Source organism: Anastrepha obliqua, chromosome 2, assembly GCF_027943255.1.
Source record: "Anastrepha obliqua isolate idAnaObli1 chromosome 2, idAnaObli1_1.0, whole genome shotgun sequence".
Taxonomy (NCBI): Eukaryota; Metazoa; Arthropoda; class Insecta; order Diptera; family Tephritidae; genus Anastrepha; species Anastrepha obliqua.
The window spans coordinates 126,781,573-126,802,962 of NC_072893.1; the positions used below are offsets into that span (position 1 = coordinate 126,781,573).

General features: G+C 35.0%; 1 protein-coding gene and 1 long non-coding RNA gene across 2 annotated transcripts in view; one reads left to right on the forward strand and one right to left on the reverse strand.

Annotated features, from left to right (window-relative positions):
* LOC129238322 (uncharacterized) overlaps positions 1 to 21,390 on the reverse strand; it is a 197,985-nt gene that overhangs the window by 9,680 nt on the left and 166,915 nt on the right. Inside the window, 7 exon segments of the mRNA XM_054873358.1 lie at positions 12,630 to 12,811; positions 13,000 to 13,130; positions 13,220 to 13,428; positions 13,533 to 13,725; positions 13,835 to 13,946; positions 14,018 to 14,281; positions 14,634 to 14,853. Coding sequence (XP_054729333.1) covers positions 12,630 to 12,811; positions 13,000 to 13,130; positions 13,220 to 13,428; positions 13,533 to 13,725; positions 13,835 to 13,946; positions 14,018 to 14,281; positions 14,634 to 14,853 — 1,311 coding nt within the window.
* On the forward strand, positions 42 to 15,431 carry LOC129238324 (uncharacterized). The gene is made up of 3 exons (XR_008581790.1): positions 42 to 301; positions 1,090 to 1,359; positions 15,274 to 15,431. It is a non-coding gene; the product is annotated as an uncharacterized LOC129238324 (long non-coding RNA).

Sequence of the window (21,390 nt, forward strand, 5' to 3'; positions counted from 1 at the left end):
TTGAAAAGTTTTAGGATTCATCAAATTTTTGAAGGCTTTCCTCAAATGCCAAAAAAGAAATTAAAAAACGGTGTAAAATTTTCAGATATTAAATCTATAGATTTCTCATTTCCTTATTCTCAAAATTTAAAGCAACGCAGTACTGCTACAATTTCGAAGCACTAAGCACAAAGCGAAATCGCGAGCAAATATGGCCTTAACACAATTATCTACGGTATTTACCTTCAAGCTCTCACTGCCAAAAAACAAAAACAAATTTGTGATATAACAAAAACTACGCGCAGCGACGAAAGCAGGAGAGGTGGGTAATGATTTGAACTTCAGAGACAACTTAAGGGGTTAGGTGGGTTTGAAAATTTCAAAAAATCGATTTTTTTTTTGTCTTATTAAATAGTATAATATGTTTAAAATATTCTCCTAAAATTTCAAATTGATCCGAGTAAAATTCTACGAGATAGACCCCTCAGAAGTTCCGCCCATCAGGCCATGTCAGTGCAGCGTTTCGCAGGTATACGCGTTTATCTCAAAACTCGATTTTTTAAGTCGGTGGACACGATTTCTCGAAAAGTTATGAAGCGATTTAGTTCAAATTTTGCACACATCTTTGGAATAACATTATCAAGTTATTGAACGAAGGATTTTTTTTTATTTTTATTACAACTAATTTTTTCGAGCCAACACATGACGAAAATTTGACCAAAAAATGTGTTTTTTTGTTCAAAGTCTGTCAAAAATTCAAATTAAATTTTATTTTTTTTTCCTTCGTCCAGTAACGAGATTTATCCATGTACTAACGAAATATTTTTGGTTTTTTGATTTTAAATGAACCAATAATGAGTTATGCTGTCCACGGCAAGAGCATTTTTTTGAGAGACGTTAAGGGAGATGAGGTACCAACGGCTGAGTTTTCGGAATTTTTAAATAAAAATTTCACAAAATACTGTTTAAATATGTATATTTGATATGCTGAATTGTTTAAATAAAATATATGATTGTATATATTAAAAAAAAAATAGTAAAAATACCCTTTTTTTGAACCTCTGTAACCCACCTAACCCCTTAAATAACAAAGCAATCTGAATGTGGAAGGGCTCGTGACATGCGAACGAAGCTAACAACCACATCCACATATGCACATTTGCGCACGCATATTAGGAAAGTAATCACCGCTGAAAATATCAAAGTGCCTAAAAGTATGCATGCGTGCTGGCGGCAAAAATATTTGTATTAAGTTGGGCAAATAGGGCGGCAGCAGTTTCGCAAAGTTTAGAAGACAAAGTGAATTTATTTTTCAAGCATCTAAACAAATGAGCAGGTAAATAAAGGCATAAGCTGGGGAGACGGCGCACACACATACAAGTAAATATTGCACTTTGAACCAAATTTATTTACTCAAATGTATAACTGTTATTACGCTGTTCACTTGCTTGTTTGCCATACAAATAGCTTGTTTTCTTGCCACAAACATATTTACATATCTATTTTTGCCGCACCCATACACATGTACGCACATATACATTTTATAACACATCTACTGTAGCTTAGTAATCACCAGCTGGTGCTCTTCTGCTTGTGACATTTATTGTTGGCAATAAACGGAATACCAACAAATGTTGTTGAGAGTGGGCCTACAATCACCTGCATCAGCAAATCGTAAAACTCAGTAACTAACCCGTACGCACTTCGCTCCACTTCACTCCACAACAAGCCGTATTCGCTGCTACATATTAGTAGAGGGTAGAGTAAATATCTCAATGCGCTTCAGCATTTGCTGTACTTCTGCATCTTAGTGCAGCCAGTCTATCGATGTCTCTTATTAAATGTTTTGCATTAGCTAAGTAGTTCCTTCTAACACCGTGCAGACCTCTCTCTCTCTCTCTCATTTTTTCCTCCTCTGCGGGTACTCGTTTGCTGTCTAAGTTATGTTACACGCTTTAGTGGCCCTTCTGATTGCTCGTTGCTCATTTTCCCATTCATATATTCTTACGTTCCACATATTCATTTTGCCATTGCACTTGCCCCTAACGACCACAGCTAAGAGTAGAAAGGGTTAATTGTCTGGCTTTTCACTTTGATCGAGTACCACTTGCTTTGGCCCTTAAGCTCAAGTACTCAAGTCGATTGGCAGTTTGAGATTTAGCAAGGAAATTTACAAATTTTCGACTTAATTGTGTCCTAATAAATTATGCGGTTAACCTATTTGTTGTACATGCTCGGAATTTCGGAATTTGAAGTAGCTGGTGTTTGGGTGTGCCGGCAGTTAGGGGTAGAATTTGATTAAAATAAAAAATAAAAAGAATTAAATAGAATAAAGATTGGAAAAATAATAATATTAAAAGCCTTAATAAAAATATAAAAAAAAATAAAAAATAAATAAAAAAATCATAAAAATTAAATAAAAAACTTTAGATATTAAAATGAAAAAAATAAAAATAAAAATTAATTAATTAAATAAAAAAATTGAGAAGTTAAAAAAAAATTAAATTGTAAAAAAATATATAAAAAAGAAAAGCTTAGAAACTTAGTCAGCTTATTTCGCTTATTTTTATAAAGCTTTGTATTTAAGCCAAAAAATAATATTAAAAAAAAACTTAATAAAATTAAAAAAATAAAAATTTTAAAAATTTAAATAAAAAAAAATAATGTAAAAAAATGTAAATATTAAAAACCAAAAAAAAAAAAGTATTATTAAAAAAAAATTAAAAGGTTAAAAAAAATTAAATTATAAAAAAATACAATATATAAAAATGAAAAGCTTAGACACTTAGTCAGCTTATTTCGCTTATTTTTTATAAAGCTTTGTATTTAAGCCAATAATAAAATAAAAAATAAATAAAAAAATTTAAATGTTAAAAATCAAAAAAATTATAAATTAAAAAATAGTAATAAAAAAAATTGAAATATTAAAAAAAAATTAAATAATTATATTTTTTATATAGCTTAGAAACTTAGCTTATTTTTTTTTTATAAAGCTTTGAATTTAAACCAAAGAATAAAAAAATAATATTATAAAAAACTTAATAAAATAAAAAAAAAATTTAAAAAGTGTAAATATTGAAAACAAAAAAAAAAAATTTAAATACCAAAACCAAAACAATTTTTTCCATACGTGCTAACAAAATTATTTAAAAAAAAAATATATAGAAACTTTTTTATAGTTTCCACACACATTTTCCGTTTTTGTATCATTTCTAGAATTTTAGTTGAATCTTGAGCTTTGGCGTATTTAGAGGCTTATAGTAAAATTGTAAGACAAATATTTTTGTGGTACGTTTTGAGCCGTTATATTCCACTGTTATAAGTACTTTAAGCTCTTTTCCATGGCAACTGGCAAAAAAAGACCCTTCTCTAGAGGAGTTAGAGGGTTAAAATATTCCAAAAAATTCTTTTCCATTGTTTTTCACATAAAACTGCTAAGTATTCGTGAGCGGGGTAGTGTTATTGAAATTTGCAGTGACAGTCAAGCTGCACTAAGAACCCTTGCTAACCCACGCTGCTCTTCGGAATTAGTCGGTCAATGTAAGATAAAACTGAATAGTGTTGCAGAATACAAAAAAGTTTGTCTTATTTGGGTACCTGGGTACTGCGGTGTTACAGGAAACGAATTGGCTGATAAACTGGCTAATGAAGGCTCTGCAAGCACACCACGGGGCCCTAAATCCTTTCTAGCAGTCAACTCTGCATCGATTAAACTATGGATTGGCGACTTAATGAGGTCTACCCATAGAAGACGTTGGTCTGAGTTGGGCTACTGCAGAGTAACTAAGTGCATTTCTCCTAGAACTTAGTAGAAAGGGCCTAAGAGTACTGGTAGGTGTAATCACAGGGCACAACACCTGTGGTCAGTATATGCCTACGATGGGAATCATTGACGACTCAATATGCCTATCATGTCGTGCGAATGAGGACACTGCAGAGCGTTTGCTCTATAGCTGTCCAGCGTTTTCTAGAATCAGACTTAGGCTGTTGAAGTGCGATGTTCTGAAAAGGGATAAAGTTCACACGCTTCCTCTTCCGGATCTCTTAAAATTTATCAATGAATTCAAGAGCAGGGTAACCTTAAGCCAATTTGTTTTTTTACAATCGTATCATCCATATTGCATTTATCTTGTCTCTTTATTCCTTACGCTGTAATCTATCCGGGTGTAGTACAATGATCTTCCTGACTGAGTGCTTGCTCTTGCCCGACCCCCCAAAAATCTTATCTAATCTAACCATTACGAAGAACGTGGATTAAAATCTCTGCGCATGAAACATCACATGATAAACACAGTTTTTTCTATGTAGTAGCGATCGTCGCTCGGCGGGCAATTACAAACCTCCGCGTGTATTTCTGTCATGAAACAACTCCTCATAAAAATTTATCTGCCTTTCAGAGTTGGCTTAAAACTATAGGTCTCTCCATTTGTGGAGCAACTTCTAGACGCACGTCACAAATAAGCGGAAATAAGAGGAGATAAGAGAATGCGCGAACTCAGGTTATCTACTTTTAGGTTTTTGTCTTCGACAGGTGTTTGTATTGTGTCCATTCTACCGCATTTCCTTCACTAAATTCATCTACTTTCACGCTATCAGTAAAAGTTATGCCGGAATTAAAATGTAGAAACTTTCGCTTGTCTGCTCAAGCAAATGTAAAGCGTACAAAGTTTTCTCAATCCAAAAGTAAGTGTGAATGTGGGTAAGCCCTCTGCAAATGTGTGCATGTCCAATGATTTTTCTGAATTTTTTATTAGGTCAATATATAGGAAACAAACTGGTGCCGTTTTCAGAGCCACTTCAGCGACTTTCCAGCTACTAACTTAGTCATACCCTAATGTAACAGTAGATTGTATCACTCACTCACGTACATATTCACACATGCTTCTTATCTCTTTTGTATACCGCCTTGTATACTTGGCTCCTCAATTTTTTTTTATTCCATTTGGTACTTCAAACACTTTTTCCTTTCATGCCGTTTTCTGTTTCTGTTTTTATTTTTTTTTTTTCGTTTTTGTTTCCACTGCTGTTTTTCACTTACGTTCTTTCATCAACATATGCCCGGCTTTTGTTATCGTCCACTCACTCATTCACTTGCTAACTGCCGCACTCGCTTCAAAACATCATCAAGCTTAGCGCCGCCAAAATCTAACAGAATCTCTGCATGATTGATGATATTTTCGCACGCAAATATTTTGTGGAAGACAAAATGATGGGGCGGGTAAAAGCGGTAGGAGAAGCTGGGTGGAGTGATTGTAATATAAATATGTATTAAATGTGAGAAGGGGCAGCGTGAAGTGGAGCGGGAATAACACTAAAGTGGCATGTTGATGCTCATCAAACAAATTTGTTGTTGCGAGTGTGTGTGTGAGAGAACTGTTTTGTATTTGTATTTGTGCATGAGCTTAACGAAATTTTTTACGATCCCATACCGCCGTGTGGACTAAGTGCCACTTTTTGACGCAATATGTGTGGCTATAAATTACTACAATGGCTCCGAGTGTGTGCTTGTGGCGTGTCAAAAACGAGCGAGAATTTGTTCGGTTTTGTTTGAAATATTTTAGGTTATTTGTTAAAGTTTTGAGCCTCAAAAGTCAGCAGAGATATTGGTTTTTTCTGCGCGTTTCTGTGGGAGATAAATTGCGTGGGCTTTTGGGGAGTCTTATCACAAAAATGTCATGCTTTGAGACTGCTACTGAAGGAGATCGTCTAAGCGACGCTCAACTCATCGATTTTCTTTCAAAGGTGAACCCGAAATTCTCATCTCATCAAGATTCATATGTGAGGGGGAATTAAGAGCGCTTTATTTGACGATTTTCTGCCTTTAAAATAACCAACAAGTGGAAAATTGATACGACCTCCTAAGGGAATAAATCATGAAATTTTTGTTAAATGTATTATTTGCAGGGACCTTAAACATTGCACGTTTGGTGTGACGGCCAATTCATTACGTCTTTCGTGCATGCCTGCCGCCGCGGGACATTATATATACTATATATATATATATATAATTGGCGCGTACACCCTTTTAGGGTGTTTGGCCGAGCTCCTCCTCCTATTTGTGGTGTGCGTATTGATGTTGTTCCACAAACGGAGGGACCTACAGTCTCAAGCCGACTCCGAACGGCAGATATTTTTATAAGAAGCTTTTTCATGGCAGAAATACACTCGGAGGTTTGCCATTGCCTGCCGTGGGGCGACCGCTATTAGAAAAATGTTTTTCTTAATTTTGGTGTTTCGAGATTCGAACCAACGTTTTCTCTGTGAATTCGAAATGGTAGTCACGCACCAACCCATTCGGCTACGGCGGTCACCGCGGGACATTACTGTGAGGCTTACTCCAAATAAGTACGAAATTACCAATTGAACCCAAATTCCGCCATATGCCTATTATTATGATTTTATGAGGGGACTCATGGATTTAAAATATTTGCGTATGCAGAGCTATGAGCCGAAATTTTATGATAGACATTTATATTCTCTAACCTAAATCGTCTAAACGCCTGCTATTTTTTGCTAATACTACTACTTTTCCATCTACTTGAAGGAAGTAGAGGGTTCATATTCTGCAGAAAACGTACGTTTGTTGTACTCGAAATATAATTATTAAGTATATCTTATTCCTCAATTGTAAGATCTTGTGGTTACGTCTGTCTTTCATTCTAAAAAGTGTTAAGCTTTAAGTCCCTAGAAAAAACAAATTTAGGAATCAATTTTGAAAGTATATGCTAATATTTGTATGCTTCAGTTCCACTTATTCAAGAAGCTTTAAGCTTAAAAGGGAAATTTTTGAGTCGTGTCAAGAAATGTTTAAAGATAAGAGCAACACATTTCTTTACTTTTGTAGAGGAATCCTATTGCTTTTTGATTTTATTTCATTTCATTTTATTAAATTTTTACCTCGAGTTCCTTCATACTTTAATTAAAGACTCAAACACGCAACACATCCCCATGATAGAGTTCCCAGATTGCAGATTTTCGTTTTAAGTTTAAGATTGTAATAGTAACTGTTAAGTATTGCTCTACAATTTGCGCTACAAAAAGTTTTCGAAAACGTGCTGCGAACTGGAAAAAAATAAACTCGATCGAGACGTTTTGCGACACCAGAAGAAAAAAAGAAGCACCTTCATTGCGCTTTCAAGGAGTGAAGAGGTTAGGCTAGGTTAGTAATGTATTACCTAGAAGCAGTGTCGTGTGATTTCTGAGAATCTGAGAATAATTTTTAGAGAAGAAATTTTCGGCTGTAATGAGAAGATTATTACAACAATTAAAGTCGAATTTTCAGGGGGAAAAAGTGCGCATTTTCGGATCTGGTTTCAGAAGTCGATCTATTGGCCTCAGCATTGTATAAAAATATATGCAAATATCTCTACAAATTTGGAAAATTGTCAGAACTGCAACTGCGACTTTAAAATCGTGAAATTAAAATTTCACAACTCAACAGATTTTATTACCGCTACCCTGGACTTTTGAATAGGGGTTAAGGCGAAGTTTCTCACGCGAAAGGAATGGGATTTGAATTCAGTGATCAAAGAGAATATAACTGCACTTTGCACTGACGGTAAAGTGTATATTCGAAAGATCGAAATACCTCGAGACTGTCAAGTCTTTCCGCCTGTGGAATCGGAATAGTATTTTTCAAGCAGAAGTTCTCGAGATAAGGGAAGCTTGCAGGATATTTAGAAACCAGCTACAACAACCATCAGAAGTATGTATCTTAATAGAAATCAACACACTTGCCATAGTGGAAAATCATGTGAATCAGCCTAACACGATCTCATTAGCAAGATTGAAGCCGGGCTGGAAGCTGACGAATACACAATGGGCGTGTTCGTGGACATGAGGCTTTTGATAAAGCCACTTTCGGCTCAATATGTTCTTCTGCATCAAACCATTGTAAAATGTATACATTCCATGCTCTCTGAGAGGCTGTTAACCGCTGGTGAGAACAATGATGAACTAGTCACCGTCAGGGCCAAGCAAGGATGAATTGGCCAACCGTGGATCAGCGGTTCCCCCATAAGGGCCAGAGCCAATAGTCGGAATCAGTTCCGCAGGAATCATGAATTGGATCAGCGATTATGTAGGCAGTCTACATAAAGAGTGATAGTCCGGTCTAGAACGCTGCAGAACTGCAAAGTGTTTTGTGACAAGTGCGAACAGAAAACTGTCAAACTTTCTACTAAAACTTGGAAGGAACGACGTTCGGTTGATGGTCGGTATCATTACAGGACACAACCCATGGGGTCAGCATATGACCACTATTGGAATCATTGAGGACCCAATGTGCCTGTCGTGCTTGGAGGAGGCGGATAGCACTGAGCACTTTCTCTGTGAGTGTCCTGCCTTTGTTAGAGCGCTGCTACGAGTTTTGGGTTCTGATGTCATGAGAATGAGTAATATTTGTTCTCTAAAACTGGAGGATATCTACAGATTTGCCAAAGAATCTGGAAAATTCTCACAGGACTAACTATCTTTATCTTTATCTCTGTCTCTATTCTTTCCTATCACTTTCTCTGATACTTTTGTTCTTCCCTCCTTGACTATCTGCCCTCTTTCCAGAGCTTTAAATACAATGGGCTTTTTAGCCTGAGTGTTTTAGGAGCCACCAAATCTCTTGGTGCTTCTTGGCTCGACCTATTCGAATTTTCATTTTTAAATGTATCTTTTAAGATAGTCAAGCAGCCATCTTAGCTTTAAAGTCACATATAAACAATTCCGAAATCGTCAGACAATGCAAAGAAAAACTTTAGTGTGCACAACAGAAATCACTTTTATCTGGGTACCTGGCCATAGGCACCTAAAAGAAAATGCGAAAGCATCCTATAATGAATCCGAAGCGGTAGAAATGGACTGTTCCCAAAGCGTGCGCCAAAGAAAGATCTTCTCGGTATTACAGAAGCAGGCTGTTGACAGATGGACTAACACGTATACCTGCAAAATAATTAAACAAACTTCCCGCAATTGTTAAGAAAGCCACGAGCAGACATCTTCAGAATTACGTGAACAATAACCGGCCACTGGCCTTTGGCAGACCATGCCAGGAAGATGGGATGGCTGTACAGCGGTAGATGTAGAAGCTGCAATCAAGAGAAATTTAAAGAAACAGTCTGTGTGAGTGCTCAAGTCTGGTGGTCAAGTGTCCATGGTTAACTTGAAAGAAATTGCAGAAAAGAAAATAGAGGACATAGGCAGGTTCACAGTCAAATCAAAATGGTTCTGCAAGTGGTGCATCAAAATGGCATCTTTTGTGCTGATTGGGTCTGGACTGTGTCACTCAGACAACATCTCAATAACCACTACCATAACAATTGATGGCCTATGTCCCAAAAGTTATTGATTACCAGAAGAGTGAGAGAGAGAATAAATTTTTGTCAGGCCGTTCCTACAGGTAATTGTAAGTGCAAACGGGGGTTCGTAATTTTCGTGACAATATTTATTTTGTGCTTTAGATGACAAATAATCAGCAAGGCTGCACATTACGCAGCTTAACAAATATATGTTTATGCATATATTTTTACATTTAAGTATCCAAATATGTTGTTGCGATGCTTGTAAGTGGGCTTGTATACATACTTAGGTGTGCATACACACTAATATTACGGCGTATTTACACATCCATATACCAGTGTACACTTGTCAGCGCCTTCGCACGCATCTTTCGATTTATAGCTAAGCCACGATTAAGAATATAAGTGGAAGTGGCAAAAATTACACTAACAAAGAAGCAGATGCCGGCAGGTATCGTAAGCGTATCAGGCGGATATCAGACGTGTTAGTAACAAAGGCATGTATGTATGAATACAAATTGCCAGATGAATGGAATAAACAAATCACAGCATAATAAATGATAATAATTTGTTATTGTTATTGCATACATAAAACATATAAGTAGTAGGAGCACTTACTTGCATTTTAGTTGCCTGTCAGTCATTCACAAGTACACACACCTATGTGTATATGTATATGTATACCTACCTAGACCTACATAAGCGTTTCAGAAAATACTTAAATGCATAAATAAATACGATATGCGTGTGCGGGCAATGTGGAGAGGGGTGAGTTTATGTAGATGCTGAACTGTTGATAGGCTTAATGCAACATCCATATGTGCGTATGAACTTAACTCAATACTCATACGCACACTTCCTATGCCTAATATGCACATACACACGCACACTCACTCACACTCATGAAGATAGGCGTTGGTTTAATTCCGGCATACGTTTGTTGTAGACTAAAATTATTATATCTGCCATGGCCTTTTTTTTGGAAAGCCTCAAGCACAGCACTTAGATTGCTTGTAATTGATAAGATACAATACATATGTATATGAAAATTACTAAAACGCCTAAAAGTAGATAGCAATACCCTTTTGAGTCTTTGTTTAATTTACGAATGAATTGAATGGGTTTTCTTGTCTCGAGTTAATTTGTGCAAGCACACTTTTCTTTCACAGCAGAGTATTACTCGTATTAGAGTTGTTTAACTGCTACAAATCGGTTGTGATGTGTAACGCCTTAAACTATGCAGCAGAAAACGAATACTTGGACAAGTGACGCATACAACTATTAATCATTGTAGGCAATCTACGCACAAATTGTTGAACATGCCTTGATTTATCTGTGTTATATGCGTATGTATGTGTAATTACACATGGTTACGTATATATACCTACATACATATAACTTTGTATAGAAGACATGTTATTCCTTTTTTTTCTACTTTGCATCTACTAGGATTAAATGTGAAATATCGACGTTTGACTTGTCCTGCTTCTCGGATGCCACACACTAAGCCGATTAGAAGACAACGGCAATTAGTGTGCTAGCAACCATGCAGAGTCGTAGCGATAAGACACAATTTTTGTGATGGCATAGATTTTCTTGAAGGTATAGATTTAATTTTAATGCGAGTCCATAACTAAAAAATTGCTTGAGGCTGCAGAAGACCAAACGAGTTCGCATTGGTTATGGTGTGCAAACACAGGGATTTAGTGATTTCTGGCAACAATAGTGGGTGTGATAAATTAGTGGTAAATAAAATGTGGCAATTAAGTAAAATTGCCGCTCCGAGCATAAAAGTGATTGAAAACGAAACTGGTATAAACTGGTCTAAAGCTAGAAATCTAAGCAAATAAAGCAGTAAGCAGGAAAACTTACAGAAGTACACACCAAGTAAAAAATAACACTTTTTATAACTGGCATAAGCTGGCCTAAAGTTACAAATTTGAGAAAATGACGCAGTTAGCACAAAACACACAATTAGTAGGGGCAATGTAAAAACAACTATTTTTAAAACTGCCATAAAATAAAACATTTAAGAAAATTAAGCAGTTAGCAAAGAAAAATACAATTAGTACCCACCCAAGAAGTTAGCAAAAAATTCACGTAATTCGTACGCAGAAAATAAAAAAAAAATTTTTTAAACTGGTATAAAGTTAGAAATTTAAGCAAATAAAGCAGTTAGCAGAAAAACACATAACGAGTACACACAAAGTTAAAACCCTTTTTAAAACTGGTATAAACTGGTCTTAAGTGGAGATTTAAGCAGATGAAGCGTTAGAAAAGAAAACCACACAATTAGTTCTCGTGATATCAGGCGTTTTGCACTCTGCTTGAAAGCAAAAATTAAGCTGTGTAAAAATCTTGAAAATTGGTCTAAATTTAAACCTAACAAAAAGTGCTGCAAAATGATAGTTTAAGCTATGTTAAGGTGATAACTGTAAATCTGTGCATGAAAAAACCAGCTATGGTTAATGAGGCGAAGCATTGCACTTCTAGAATGATAAAATTAAAAGTTTAAAAACTATTAGCGCCAAAATGTATGACTGAGTTAGCTGTATAAGTAATTCAACGGATTTTAGGAATGAAAGTGTGTTTGTTTGGAGCTAAACTACTGATTTCTTGCATGCTAAAAAGCAGTAACATCACAAAACATGTTTTCCAAAATATTTAAAAGTTTAGTTAGTTGGACATGGAAGGGAAAGCTTGCGGAATTTTATAGGAAAGAAAGCATTACCATTGGTTTTTAATTACTTTTGAGCTTTACACTAAATACTTTGAACTGGTATAAATGGCTTATGAGGCTATTAGTTGATGTTATAAAATTAAAGTTCAAGCACAACTAATTTGTATTATATTAACATGTAAAATCGGTTGGTTTCAAGCATTTTGAGCGTATGGATTTGAACTGGTCGAAAATTGCTTTTGCCAATTTAACAAAAAAGTGATTGATTTCTTTCAAAGTACTACACATTTAATCAATATTTGGGATAGCGAATTACGTTGGTTGAACTGAATAAAATGGGCTGGTTACTGGTCCGAGGACCTAAATGCCAATTTTTATATTGAAAAACATACAAGTTTTGATATTCATATTGATTAATGGGTTTCTGTAAAATTTTCGCTGAAAAAAATTAATTTGGAAGTTAAATTTTTATGATTTTTTTATGTTTTTTGTTTTTTGTAATTGTAGGTTTTGTATTTAAACGAGGTGGGTCTCGCAAAATAAGGCTCAACTCAACGCCTACATACTATGCTTGGAACCGAGATTAACACAGCACACATCAACGCCCACTGACGACGATTGCGGTGTGCCCGCCCCTTGGGCTAAAACTCTTGCATGCAACATTTTGTTATATTCATCCTCACCGATGGGTCGCCACGAGCCCCTACGGTACGGTTTCGGTATCTGGCCAGTCTCAGCATGATTCGACAAATTCATCACCAAATCCTCGAGCATTTGCGAGCGTGTACGCTCTTGCATGCGTGCAAATTTAGGCGCCGAATATGAGGCACGCTCACCGTTGACGATTTTCGTGAGTAGCCATTCACTGAAAAGAGACAAGGTGTGTGAGCAGAAGTGAATGCAGAAATAAATGAGGTGAAAAAAGCAAAATTTGTGTAATGAGAAAAAAAAGTGAGTGGTTAAATGAGGGAGTGAATGAGTGAGCAGATGAACGAGCAAATGAGTGAGCCAGTGAATGGGTGAGTAGTCAATGTGTTACAATAGCGTGCTCACCGAAACATTGGACCCTTCTCGAACACGGACTGTTCCCAGAGGTAGGGCTTATAGGCGCCGACTTCGTCACGTGTCACCACCGAAACCTCATAACGAGTAGGTTTGTGCTTAATGCGAGCCGAGACGCGCACCTGGTGTATGAAATTGGGGTGAGCAGAGAGTTTAAAATTAATGCCAGAATAAAATGGGCGCATGTATCTTACAGCTGCGGTTGCCTTACCAGTATAAATGTGTGCAGGAAATGAGATTTAATGCAGGCAGGACTAAAGCGCGTATTGTCCGCTTCCAGAAATACAACACAGACGATATCGTTGCCGATATGACGTTTGCGTTGCAACTTTTGCGGGTCATGCTTCTCGTAGGGTAAGAGCGTGGATACATGAAACATAATCTCAATGTTACGCCAATTGGTGTAAACCGAATAGAGACCTGTAAGCATGGGAAAAGGCATTTGCGTAAAAAATGTTTTGTCAATTATTTTCTATAAATTTCGAAATTCATTATTGATTCATCTCGGGCACACAAAAACTCACCAGTCAAATCATGCACCGCATCAAGGCCACCTTTGTATTTGTCGAAACCACGTAAACGCACACGATCGCCGAGTAGCGTTAGAAATTCATCGAAGAGTATCGAATTTTCGTTATTGTCTAAAATTTGCTCTTCCGAGTATTGATCTTCTTTAACATAGATGACACCAACCTTCAGCTCGGATTTTATAAAAACCTGTTGGATTGAAGGTAAGCGCATTAAGATATGCTCCAGAGTGTCGGATTTACAACAGAGCGTTTTTTTCTCTCTCTCTATTTCTATCTCCCTTGTTCTTTTGTCCTACCTGATCTAATTTGAGTAGCTCTTCGGGCGTGTCGGGTAGTTGTCCTAATGTTAATGGTGGATTTAAATTTACTTCTTTACCTAACGATCTAACTACTTCTTCCCGGTTATATCTGAAAAAAATAAATACAATTTCCATTTAAAAACTATACTTTTTCCTTAACATTCTTCTCGCTTCGCTTACCTATCGGCGAATACGCACGAGGCCGGTATCAGTCCGTGCACCGTATACGAGCCGGCGCGCACCAATATTCGAAATTGATCGCGCCCTTTCAATGTTTCCTGTTTGATAGAGAGTATGACCGGTCCGAGGTCATCATCGCTCGTAAAATAATTCCAATGCTCGGTGCTGTAAAAATATTTTTCGTACGTCTCCTGTTCGACGGAGATGAGTTCGAATGCGCCGTTTTGATCCCATTGCTCTTCGATTGTTGTCTTTTTCCTAGGACTTAAACATTCGTATAAAATTGTTCAACGAATGTGTGTGGTGTGTCGGTGTATGCATGTGTGTGTGCGCAAGCGTTGTTTTGAAGAGTGGGAGTTGGAATCGAAATAGTGTTTGTGTATGTTTGTGTGGGGTTTTGTAGCATTAGAGCGGATTTTCGGTGAGGGAAGGGAAACAAAATGTTGGAATTATTAAAAATCGGTTTCTTTGTTTTATTTAGCAGCAAAAATCAAAAAGTAGCGCCAATTAAAAACTGGTCTAATATTCTATTAGTTAGTCTGTTGTTTGTCTTTTGCGTTGTTGTAACTACGGGGTGCTACTTTAAGCCACATTCTCTTTTTCTTCACGAGCTCACCTTGGTGTTGCTTCCGAGTCCTCATCATCTTCGTAGAGATCGCTACATTCGCGCTCGAGATATGCATCGCTGGAGCTGCCCGCTCGCACATCTTCGTGCTCCGAATCGCTCTCATCCCAAATGGTATGCTGCAGGTGCCCACTGATCTTTTGACGTGAACATTCGATCCAATAGCCAGGCGTGGGCATGAGGCTGTGTGGATACTCCTCGCAAATTTCATCTAAAATGGGAGCAGCAAAGAAATTGTGTGAATTCTTACATGTTTTTTTGTGGAATTCCCAAATTTCTGTGAAGTTTAATTTAATTCAAACTTCTCTTTTATACCAGAGGCTGGTATAAGCAAGTTTTTCATTCTGAATTTTTAAAACTAATCTTTTTCTGAAATTGCTAATCATAATTCGGGTAAGATTTTCTAAGAAGCGTGGAAGAACAGTTTTGAAAATAAACAATTTTTATATACCAGAAACTGGTATAATATCCGTAATGTAGAAAATGTAGATTCTAACTTAAAATCAAAAATTGCTATAAGCAATATTTTCGTTTGAGATTTTTACAATTGCCCTTTTTATTAATTTTAAAATTTTTCCAAAAATTTGATGTGTTGAAACTGGTCTAAATTTAGTTTTTTATCTATTTTTAGACAAGCCCCTAAAAAATCAAAGAAGCAAATATGAGTAGTGGAAATATCGTCAACAACTTAAATTTTAACTTAATATTACAAACTGGTATAAACTATGTTTAGTTTAAAATTTTCATAATTGCTCGAATTTCAATAAAAATTTTGATTTTAATTTAATATACCCCCTTTATGAATTTTAAAAATTTGGTATGCTGAAACTGGTCTAAAGTTTTTAAAATTTATTTTCCGTAATGGCACAAACTGGTATAAACTATATTTTGGCTTAAAATTTTCATAATTGCTCGAATTTCGCAACTTTAAGCTGAAGCGCGTTAAGCTGAAAATAAAGATTTCCATCACTCGAAATCATTTATTTTTATTTAGTAAAAAGGTTATTATAAAAAAAAGTGTACAAGTAAGTGTATTGACGGCTGGTGCCAGAAATCGGCATTTATATTCAATTTTACAGATTTATAGATTTCCTGCTATTTAAATTTGCCCAAGCCAAGCGGTTTTTCATAAACTCGTCTAAAAATACTTTAGTGAAATATTAAACCTTAAACATTTGTTAAGTGCAAAAAATTGTCAGAGCGAATATCTGCGCTCGGTTACTGAAAATTAAATTTTCTTCTTTCAAAGAATCCGTTCCCTACATTCTGGCGCACAAGCCTATCAACTAACCACTAACAATCGTCCGCATGAGACTACAAAATCCAATCAACCGTGAAAAACCAACGATGTGCCGCAAAAATTGGCTGATTAGCGGCAAAAAAAGAACTTACACAATTTGGCTACTGGCACGTTTGGCATATGCCGTGCCTGAAAGCCTGAGGGTATGGCAAGCTGAAAATACTAAAAAGCCAAATTGGCGAGTATGCAAGAAAGCAAACAAAACTTATGAGCAGCGAGGCGAATGAGAACACATCAAATGCCACAGTAATGCGGTTAAAGGATAGGGAAGAAGAAAGGGAGTAAACACTTAAACACATATACATATGTGAAAAGAGAAGCTGAAGGGAAAAGAGCATGAAGCAAAAGCAAACGCGCTTCTTCAGCTGTTCAAATAAGTATGCATTTAGTTGGCTGTCTTAAGTAGATCAGCAATGCACTTGAGTAACGTCAGCACGGGCTATCGAATCCTTTAAACGAATGAAAAGTGTAGAGCTGCAAGGGGAGCTTTTGAAATGGATACCCCCACCAGTTAAGCAGGCTGCTATAGTGGTAAATTGAGTAGCTGAACTGCACTACGCTAAGCAGTTGGTTGAATTTATAGCCTGAAAAGAACGCGCGAAAGACATAAATTAGCGGTCTTCGCAGACCCCACATGTAGAAGAAAAGCATCTAAAGGCGGGGCGCTGATAAAGAGTAAGACAAATATTGCCATACGACCTTTCTTTCTAAGCTTCTTAATTTTAACTTACTACAATATGTTGAAAGGCACTTCCAATTTGAGCATTCGCAAAGCTACATTAGCTACTTTTAATAAAGCGTTGCATACTTTTGGGCACGTCAGCACGATAACCAATTAGACAGTATAATTAAAATACAATTTAGAAGAACGCTTAAGCCGCGTACAAAAATTCTGTAAGCCTGTCACACATGTTGTCATTGTGTAGCTTGTCAAGGGTTTTGTCACAAACACACAAATACATAGAAGGTCTATGCGTAATAGGCGCCCTTAAAGTAGACAACCTAATTAGAATGATTCAAAATGAAAATTAATCATGAGCAGTGGGTAAAAAGCGGACGACTCAAGGGAAGTGAATGGCGTAAATTAAAGGAAGAAAAAAAAGAAAAAGATCTTCGCTAGTTGCAGAAAACAATGGTGAAAAAATTAATGAGCTCCGCTACTGCTTAAAATATGTGTGCATGTCAGCCACTGTGCGTTGCTTGCTACTACAATTTTTTACGTCAACCTTCCTCTTTACTTTGATAGATGAAACCAAAAGACGTACGCAAATTACTTAAACATATTTATTTATGTTATTAAACATATTTATGCAATTGTGCTCAGTGTTTCACCAATATTTGATGTTGTATTTCGGTTGCCTAAATAAATGATATTTTGTGAGGTATTCATGCCCTCGCTGCTACGCCCCAAAGTATGTGTCTAAAGATATTACCATTGCGAAACCGACTTTTGTCTGGGTATGTTGGAGAATGCGAGGAGCTCACAAAGGTTACAAAAGACTGACAAGAGTTTGACGTCAATGTACGTGTGCACACCATCATCACGTGTTTAACAAAAGTGTTGGCAGTAATAAAGTTATACAAGAGATTTTTGTGTAGGTTGATTGGTAATTAGTAAACACGCAGTTGAGAAGATTGTGAGGTAGAAAGGGTTTTTGTATATTTAATTTGCTGTTTTGTAACCTTTACAATTGAAAAATATATTATATTAATTACATAATATTAGAGTCTCGCCATTATTATACAGTTTTTTCATTTCTTGGTTTAATAGAAATTTAAGATTTTTTTATTAATTCAGTAACTGTTTCGATATTTTCATTGATCGTGTCAATACTACAATCAGAATTTTTAGTCAAATGCAAACTAGTCGAAAATGTTTATTGGCACTTTTTAGATCTTTTCATGAACTAGTACGATATTTTAACTTAAATGTGTTTATGTAAAGGAAGTTAAAATTTTTTTTAGTTAAATGAAAACTGGTCGAAAATAGTTATTACTATTTTCCAGATCCTTTCATTGGCTTGTTTAATGTTTTAATCTTAAGTGTTTTCATGAACTGCAAATTAACGATTTCATCATTATTTGAAAACTGGTCGAAAATATTTATTAGAATTTTTTCGTTCTTTTCATTGTTTAGTATAATGTTTTGGTCTTAAATGGTTTATGTAGTGCAAATGTAAAGTGTTTTAGTAAAATAAAAACTGGTCGAAAATATTGATTATTATTTTTTAGATCGTTTCATTGGCTGGTTTAAATGTTTTTATGTAACGCAAATTAACGGGTTTCTAGTTAAATGAAAACTGTTCGAACATTTTTATTCGAGTTTTTATAAGTATTTTCAGTGGCTACGCTAATGTTTAGCTTTAAAAGTATTTATGCAGCGAAAATTTAATTTTTTTAGTTAAATGAAAGTTGGTCGAAAATATTTATTACTATTTTCCAGATCCTTTCATTGGCTTGCTTAATGTTAATAATCTTAAATGTTTTTATGTAACACAAATTCACGATTTTTTCATTAAACGAAAACTGGTCGAAATTATTTATTAGTATTTTTTGCTCTTTTCTTTGTCTAGTATAATGTTTTGGACTTAAATGGTTTATGTAATGCAAATTTAAAGTTTTTTATTTAAATGAAAACTCGTCGGAAATATTTATTAGTATTTTTTATGCTCTTTGCATTGTCTACATAGTATAATGTTTTAGTTTTAAATGTTTTTATGTAACGTAAGTTTAATTTTTTTTTAGTTAAATGAAAACTGATCTAGATCGATTTCTTGGCTTGTTTAATATTTTAGTCTTAAATATTTTGATGTAACGCAAATTAACGATTTTCTAGTTAAATGAAAACTGGTCGAAAATGCTTATTGGAGTATTTTCAGTGGCTATGCTAATGTTTAGCTTTAAATGTTTATGCAATGCAAATCTACATTTTTTTAGTTTGTTTTCAGACTTTTTTAATGTTTTAGTCTTATATGGTTTTTAAGTAGCGCAAATTAACAATTTTTTCGTTAAAAGACAACTGGTCGAAAATGTTTATGCAAATGATTTGGTTTTAAAACGCAAATTTAATGTTTTCAAGTTAAATGGAAACTGGTATAAACTGGTCGAATATTTAAATTAGTCGCAAATGATTATCAGAATTTTCATAGGTATTTGCATTGCCTATGCTAATGCTTAGTTTCAAATGTGTTTATGTAATGCAAATTTACATTTCCTTTTAGTTGAATGAATATGTTCGACTAATATTTTTTAGATCTTTTCATTGATTTTTTTAATGTTTTAGTCTTAAATGTTTTCAAAGTATCGCAAATTAACAATTTTTTTGTTAAAAGAAAAATGGTCAAAAGTTTTCATCGTAGTTTTCAAAGGTATTTTCATTGACTATGCTAATGTTTTGGTTTTACAGTGCTTATGTAATGCAAATTTAATGTTTCCCAATTAAATTCAAACTGGTATAAACTGGTCGAATTTTTAAATTAGTATTTCGGAAAGAAATTTCATCGGTTACGCTGTTTCAGTTTTGCTACCCCAACTCGGATATCTACGAAATTCTTTAGAAATAATTTAATCACAGATTTAGCTGGTTTGGTAGATTCTTACGTACTTTACATAGGCCAGCATTCTAAAACTGGTCTTAAGTCTTAATCTCACGAAAATTGCTTACGTTTGCTTTTACTCCGATTGATTCGAATTTTTGTTAAAATTAATGTAAAATATGATTTTCTATACAAATTTTAAAAATACCCTGGGACTTTAAATAAATTGAAAATATTCGACCGGTTCATGTAAGGTCCCAATTAAAAAATATAAATCAGAAAATCATCAGCTTTAATAAAATAAATTTAAAGCTTAATGTTCTAGGTTCAGCAAAACAAATTAAAAGCTTAATTTAATAACGTTTTTCTTCCATTTAATTATCCTACATAATTTATTAGCACTTCTTTCAAAGGAAGTTCTAAAGGATCTACAAAAGTTTTGTAAAAATAGGAAGGCAAAACCTGAAAAATTTAACCATGCTACGGTATTGCGAGACTTTATTTTGAAAACTGGTATAAATCATAGAACTGCTGAAACCTGAAGGTCAGAAATAAACAGTTTATTTATTTATTAACACTTTCTTTCTTTTATTCTTTGATATTTCTGGATGACATTCTTAAGAAGAAGTAAAGAACGATATAGAACGAAATGTACCAATGTAAAGTATATTGAAAACTGGTATGAAATATTGCTGATTGCTTAGTTATGTTGAAGTTGTTATGCATTTATCGAAATGAAAATTTTTACGAATAAATATGTGCGTAATTTTCAAAAATAACTTTTGTTTTTATAAGTAAATACTTATGTGTCTATGCATTTATGTAATATGCACGCACACATTTTTCAAGAGCCTCAGTAGTTGGTTACTCATACGCCGTGTACCCTCGCAGGCCGTGAATTCTTCATTTCAATATGGCATTGCTTGTTTACACATAAAAACATTTTATTGCAGCTTTTTGCGCCCTTTCTTTCACTACTTATTTAGAACACATATTTCACTTCCCATTATTATCTACGTATTTTTCTTAAAGAATAATTTTTGTTCAGCGAAAAGCTGTTGTTATATTATTAAAGTTTGGATAGATGGAACGCTTAAAAAAACTCACAACTTTTTGCAACAGCAATTTTTCCATATTATTTATATTAAGAATACCGTAAGCTTGAGGAACTTTGTCAATTGGTTTGAGGAGAAAAGTTTGCATTAAAGTATGTGTAATTGTGTACGGTGTGCACGGAAAAATATACGTAGATTCATCTACGTCACAATGGATAAAACTTATAGAGAAAAAGTGGTTAAATGAGCAGCCGAAAGAATTCGAAAATAAAAAAGAGAAAAAGGCAGCACTCGTTTAGTGATGGTAAGACAACGACAGCAGATGGCGAAGAAGAATGGTTACGCAGCACTAAAAGGAGTGAAGGTTCAGGAAAACAGAAAATTAAGTAGTAAACAATTTTAGGTTGTAGCATAACTTAAGTCAGCATGTGCTACTAAGAAGAAAGGAAGAAGGGCAGGGGCATTCACTGATATGTAGTGAGATGTTTCGAAGTGAAAAGCGCTGTGGCCGATGATCGATAGACTACATAACATTTTTCCTCTATGTGGTAAATACATTGATAATTTATTGTGCATACATAGGCAAGCGTCAGCGCTTCACTTCTACAATAACACTTTAGTTGGATCTTAATGAATTTGGAATAAGTTGTAAGTACTCGTAAAATACCCCTTCCAAGCCAGCAGCCTAGTATTCTTTTAAAAATTTTGCGGACTGCTTATCTAGGCAAAGTGTGAGTGATTTGATACATGGGGTCACGGACACACAGATACACAACTGTGGTGATAACTGCGATATTCTTATATCGTTTCCATGGATTGTCTGTCGTTAATCCTATCAAGTATCATATGGAGTTTAT